The 7,105-nt window shown below is 36.6% G+C and overlaps 1 protein-coding gene across 2 annotated transcripts in view; it reads right to left on the reverse strand.

The window, feature by feature from the left end:
• The window catches only part of iqsec3a (IQ motif and Sec7 domain ArfGEF 3a), a 145,316-nt gene extending 141,799 nt beyond the window's left edge, over positions 1 to 3,517 (reverse strand). For both annotated transcript variants that reach the window (XM_079868555.1, XM_079868554.1), the window contains exon 1: positions 2,897 to 3,517. In XM_079868555.1, coding sequence (XP_079724681.1) covers positions 2,897 to 3,429 — 533 coding nt within the window. In that variant the 5' untranslated portion in view covers positions 3,430 to 3,517. The remainder of the gene's footprint in view (positions 1 to 2,896) is intronic.
• Positions 3,518 to 7,105: the final 3,588 nt, after the last annotated feature.

Below are 7,105 nucleotides of genomic sequence, written 5' to 3' on the forward strand. Positions count from 1 at the left end.
ATTAATCTTAGCCTGCACATTAATTCCACAGCACGCAGGTTCATCTGACCTGTGCCCTTTCAGATCCCAGCTGTGGTGACTCACTGTGTCATCTGGTATATGCAAATTTATTCCATATCCTTCTTAAGTGGATGGTTTTAAGGAGATAAAGCCTCAAATCAGAGATAGAGCCTAACTCAAATAAACTCAAATGTGTCAGTCAGAGCGCAAATAATAATGCAATGCAAGTACATGTTCCATTCCCAGTGCTGCTGAAGGAGCTAAATTGAAGCAGCTATACCATTTAAGCTTGCTTTTACAAGTCTTTGAACTCTTTTGTTGCGACTGTATTCGTCTGTGTTCATTGATAATCTGTTCCTGTAAACATAATTTGTGTGGAAAGAAGTTTTGTGAATTCTGTCTTGAAAACTCTCTGAGTGTTTGGCATGGTGATGGGTGTGACAATGTTTGGTCTTGGCGGAATAGATCTGCTACGCTGCTGTTATTGCTGCTGCTTCAGAGCAAGTACAGGACTTGCTATTGCCAATACATACATGACACACTGCTGTGAGCAAGTAAGACATGCTGCTGCTGTACAATATAGCGTACATGAGTTACCCGTAGCAGATCTATACAGGTGGAGCTGAGGAAGGTGGAGAGTTTCTGAAAGTGCGCTAAACTGCTAAGGCAAATGCTAATCACGTATTTAAAGGTTGAGCAGCGAGATCATTGGCCACTGATACAGCAGGAACCAATCAGCTGTGCCCTATAGAGAATGATGTGATTGCAAGCAGATCGATACCTATCAGCCTGCACCATCTAGAGTTTCATGACAGAAATAAAATTTCAATGAGCCTATTTTGAATGGAAGTGAAGAGGACAATTTAAAAAAGGGAAGCTTATCTATATGGCAACAAATTAAGAATTTGTTCCCAATATTTGAACTAATTTGAAACTAAGCTTTTTGCTTGTTTTGATTTAACTAAAACATGGGAATGAATTAGTACAACGTGGCCACGATGTAGTAAATCGAGGGAACAAATTTTTTCGTGCACACGATTACTCAGAACAAGGGAACGAGTTAGTAAAACGTGCTGACATGTTAGTAAGCCATTGGAACGAATTGGTAATTCGTGACCACGATATACTTTTTTTTTTCCGTATGTCATGTGCCGGGCTCTGTTGAACATCATTATTTTTACAATCGTTTTTAGGTTTTAGTATTATGTTTTCAAGGCCACAAAGTTGGATATAACTTTACACAGTAATATTAATAAGTAATTTGCATGTTGCAATGGATTTTGTTTACATCTTAAACAGTTTATAGACTGGTCTCATTCAACAAGTGCCTCAAAGTAAGGCATTTTTGAAGAAGAAGAAGAAGAAAAGGAGCAACAAGTTAAAATTAATTATCGTGGCAATAAACATCATGCCACAAGTGCTGTCAGCTTATACTCGGAATATCCCTTTAATATCTTCTCAACTGATTTGGTTTAATAACTTTCTACAGTATTTGCATTCGTCCTAGATTTTATCTTAATCAGGTTGCGCGTTAATACCTAAAGACAATTATTTTACTGTCTCACTTTCAGATTGTAAGTGTCATCAGTCCAGTTACACCACAACACCACAGCAGGATAAAGCCGGATATTATTTGTTCAGCAGATTTCATAGAAAGAGCCCTAAAATAAGCCTTTGATATTAAAGAGGATTTGCTGAGGCAATCAGCATGAGTTGGTTTTCTGTGAGCTGGGTTGACGACAGCCAGTCAGTGTGTTAAAAGATCCAGCAAATCTATATAGAGTACACTCACGTCCAGTTGTTTGTCAGTGTATCATTAATATTCATCGTTCTGCAGAAGCTTGTGTATAAAGCAATCAAATAAATTAAAAGATTTCTAAGTCTTTGTTCTAGGGTACATTAAAGTGTCCGTCTGACTGTGTAATTGCACATAAGCACTGAATAATAATGAGCACAATGTGTTTAATATGGGATTATTTTGTAGAAGGGTTTATAATGAAATATTGTTAGTGTTATGTCATAAATCCTGTAGGAATTTAGAAGTAATCTTTAAAACCCTTCAACATCCCCACCCAAAGAAATTGCCCTCCTACTGGAAATCACAGGTATGTTTTGGATGGAAGTTTTACAATTAAGATGAAATTATTTAAGATTAAAATGTAATTTGATGTTCTACAGGAATATTTAATGCTGTTGGAGATCATAATTGTCATATTAGTTCTAAAAATTCTAGTTTTTGCCGTGCGTCATGTAGAAACTTGTTCCGTTGAAACTTGTTCCTGCCTCTAGCTGATGTTTATGCTTCATATGGTAATATCTAAATATATTGATTATTGAATTAGTATGAATGAATCAACCTGAGGTTACATTAACAAAAAGACAGATCAGGTAAAAATAGCTCCTTTCATTTTTTTTTTTTTTTTTTTTTTTCAATTCAAGTCATAAATTCATAAAGGTATATATTGATGTAATTCTTAATACTTTACTGCATATAACACTTTAATGGTTTGTAATTTGTTTTTTATTAAAACACCATTTTAATTCTTAATGTTTACAGTTTTTATTTTCTAATACTTGAAGCCTTTTGAGCTGCATTTGATATTTGAAACGTGCTATACAAATTAAATTAAATTAAATTATTATTATTTATTATAATTATCATTTTCTAGCGTGTATCCATGCGGTTATAATAGTTATAGGGCTAATATTAATTAAACTCAATATTTATAGTCCTTATAGACCTTAAAAAGGGATGTCGTTTCATTCCCTTTTTTTATTTATTTTTTGGCGTAGACACTTTAATGTACCGATTTCTGAAAGCACACATATGCCGCATGATCACACAGTAATAGAGTGTGTGATGAACTGTGCGTTTCTCGGTGTGATTTTTACTCACTCCGGTTTCCTGGCGAGTCCAACGGACCGGCAAAGTGTCGAAGGTGTCTGCGGAACCAGAGATTTGCAGGACGGGCTTCTCTTCTCCTCCTCCGCGGACTCGGGGCTAGATTGGGTCGCTTTGAGAGTCGGTGGGGATGTAGGTACCAGCTGCAGATGCTGCGGGTGATGGATGGGAGCTACCGGAGGATGCTGCGGTTGTTTGGACGGATGCTGCTGTTGCGGTTGCGGTTGCGGTTGCGGTTGCTGCGGCTGGGCTTGACCGTGAGTCGCCGAATGCTGGTGCGGGTGAGCGGCCGGCTGAGGGCTGCTGGTCCGCGGGGGTGGGTGGTGGTGGTGGTGCGGATGATGGTGGTGGTATTGATGCGGATCTCTCAGCTGGCGATTCTCGCCGATCAGATCCTCAACCTTCCTCTCCAGATCGTCGATCCGCTGCCGCTGGGTTTGAATGAGACTCTGCTGGTTTTGTACGATCGTGGTCAGTTCTTTGAGGTAAAGCACGGCTTTCATTGGGTTATCCAGCAAGCTCTCCATTACTGTAATCTCAGAGCTTCAAGCCTGCTAGATCAGGATGGAGCTGGAGTCTTCTGGATGAAGAGAAAGTGCTGTGGAGAGAAGCTCTAAGGATGCGAGTGATGATGGTGCTGAAGCAGGAGAGATTGGGGGAGGAGCTGCGGAGGATGATGAGGCAACGCTGTGGCCAATCACAGACATGCGTGTTTGCATGCAGTACACATTGTCCAATAGTGACATCAATTTAAAGGCGCACTAAGAAAGTTTTTCCACATTAAAAGTTTTATACCTGGGCAGTGCATTTTCATGTCCCCATTGGCAGTGCATTTTCATGTCCCCATTACCTTAATATACCCTTGTGAAAAAGAAGTAACGTATTTTTTTAAAGTCTACTTGTAATAATATAAAATAATATACTTAAAGGGGTAGTTCACCCAAAAAGTGAAAGTTCACCCCCATACATGTGATTTAGGCCTATGTTAGTCAACACATCGAAATAAGTGTAATATTTTTAATGTACTTGTACTGTAATTACTGTGGTAGATTTTCCCCTACGCACCTGATTTAGGTTGAACCATGTGTCCCTGACACCTGAAAATATTATACTCAGTTGAGTTCACCTCTGAACGCGTGGGTTGACGCCTAAGAGTAGCATAAAATAAAATGGCTAAGAATTATAGTTACCTGACCGCAATCTAACCCCGCCTAAGAGTCTCACAAAGAGTCAAATGACGACATCTCGCCCCCTTTCGACACTATCTCTCGGGAATAAGGTCTTTAGTGTCTCAATAAACTGTAACTTGTTCCACTAACTAGCTGCGAAGCATTAACTAGACAGACTCCCAGACAATGCCTTTGAACATGCTTTAATCATGGCTGGGGGATCTTAGACAAATTTCAGAGAGAATCCCACCAGCAAAAAGAATACAACAGTTTTTATAGAATAGAAGCATGGCAAAAAAAAAATGACATGATACATTACATAATTTCCCTACAATTTGATTGGTTCTTCATATGCAAACCTTCTGTTACTAGGTAGAAGCAAACTTAGATCTAAAATCATTTTTTTAAAAAATGGAAAAGGTTAGAAGTTCAGTTGATTACTCAATATGTCATGAGACTATAGACTGTTATATTTTTGATATTGTTTAGCCAGCATCTCAGAATTTTCCACTGGTTTCCACACAATCTTCAGAGTACATTTTGTTCAAGTGGTAGAATTTTAGGCCAAAAGGAGAAATAATGTTAGAGGTTAGAATTATGATTAGCTTGATATTCAGTTTACTATTTTATTAATTAAAAAAATCCATCACATTACATATACAGTATAAAGAAATGTAGTCTTGAAAGTGTACTCTAGCACAATTAAAGGGAATGTTCACCCAAAAAATGAAAATTTTGTAACCACTGTACTCACCTTAAAAAAAAAATATATATATATATATATACAGTATATGGAAGTCAATGGGGCCCATAAACTGTTTTTTACTGACAATCTTTAACATATCTTCTTTTGTGTTCTTCTTTTGTGTTTTTGGGTGAATAATCCATTTAAGTGGCCTTTTAGGTCATTTATATAGCCTATGCAAGTTCATTTAAAATGAAAACCTGAAAAAAAAAAAAAATTATTGTTTTTTTTCTATTTATTAATTGGTGTCCTTGGATTCAGTCTTGGGTGGACTTGTACTCAAAATTGACATCGGACAGTAAGTAACAACATAAAATTAATATGACATGACATTAAGAAACATCTCCCGGATTTTGCACTCAACTCGGACTTAACAAGGTGGGCTCGGACCCAACACAATGTTTATTTTCCCTCTCCTTGTTAACAGCTTAAATACATGAGTCAGGCAGTCTGCTACATTTCTGTTTTCTTCCAGAGCTGAGTCACTGACTCTACCAGCTGCTGTTTGATAATAAGGTCCGGCATTATAAGCCATCTTATTATCAGTGTAAATGACATTGCACACATTATTACTGCAACATATGCCCTTATATCACATGGCTCTGAATACATCCTTCTGATTGGCCAATTGCAGCATTGAGTGGTTGATTATTTTTTATAATGAGTGCTAGATATTTCACCAGTGCCATTCACTTGATGTCTCTTTATTACAGTCTTTTTCTTCTCATATCAACACAAGAAGAGTTACAGTAGAAGTTGGCTGTATTGCAATTTAAAAATGTTACTCCCAACAGAAAGTATTAATTTTAATATTATAATTTGTTAGATGGCTTGCAGCTCAAGAGTCCCCAGTTAAATCAAAATGAAAACATCAGTTGCTTAGAGAACAAGTCAAAAGAGCCCACGGCCACGTCTCTATGATATTCTGGTCCATAGATATGACCTGGGTCTATAGTATGACACTTTTTTAAATCATAAGATTGTTTATCTCAACAAGCTGCAGGATTTAAAGTGTGATAATGCTACAAGTTCAAATTGCAACTAAAAGTATATTTACAATGGTAATTAGTCATGTTTGCCATATAATGTAAAAAGTTTTTTTGTTGCAGTGCATGAAAGTCAAACAGACAATATGAGCAAGAAAAATTCAGTACAGAGTTATTTCATCAATAAATACAATTCAGTATAACATATTGACTGGAATGTTATGGTCCAACAAATGAGGCACAACCTTTTAGATGTATAATTAAAAATAATATAAAATTAGATGTATATTTGTTTGTTCATTGCCTTTGAGAAAGAGTAACAATTTTGGGCTGACAATCTTATTTAAAATAAAAATAAAAAATAAGATTCTTTTTATGACACCCAAGAATTAAGATTATTAGGACCATTTCTGTTGCATGATGGACAAAGAAATACTGTAAATAATTTTAATTTTCCCAAATTGTACAGTTATTGTAAGAAGAAGAAAAAAAGATTAGACATAGGCCTTTTCTGTATTTTATAAGAAATAGAAGTTAGTAGATTCTTTTGAAGTGTTATAGTACTTAATGTAAAAATATATAGTATAAATGATAAATCACGTTTGAGATTTGTGCTGGCTACTGTATACAGGCCACCAGGGCACCATAAAGATTTTATCAAAGAATTTGCGGACTTTCTATCAGAATTAATATTGACTGCAGATAAAGTACTAATTGTTGGTGATTTTAATATACACATCGATAATGAAAAAGATGCATTGGGTTTGGCATTTAAAGACATTGTAAACTCTATTGGAGTTAGACAACACGTGTCAGGACCTACTCATTGTCGTAATCATACTCTAGATCTAATATTATCACATGGAATAGATGTTGATGCCGTTGAAATTCTGCAGCAGAGCGATGACATCTCAGATCATTATCTAGTCTCGTGTAAACTTCATTTAGCCAAGGCTGCAAAGCCGACTCCGTGTTTCAAATATGTTAGACCTATCACTTCTGCCACTAAAGATTGCTTTATTAATAATCTTCCTAATCAGTTTCATCATCTCAGCATCCCGGATAGCTTAGAAGAACTCGATATTGCAACAGAAACTTTTAACTCTCTCTTTTCCAGCACTTTAGACACAGTTGCTCCGTTGCGCTTAAAGAAGATTAAAGAAAATAGTCCAACGCCATGGTACAACGAGCACACTCGGGCCCTTAAGAGAGCCTTCAGAAAAATGGAGCGCAACTGGAAGAAAACAAAACTAGAGGTATTTCGCATTTCATGGAAAGAGAGCTTGATTACGTACAGAGAGGC

This window comes from Squalius cephalus, assembly GCF_949319135.1.
Source record: "Squalius cephalus genome assembly, chromosome: 4".
NCBI classification, from domain to species: Eukaryota; Metazoa; Chordata; class Actinopteri; order Cypriniformes; family Leuciscidae; genus Squalius; species Squalius cephalus.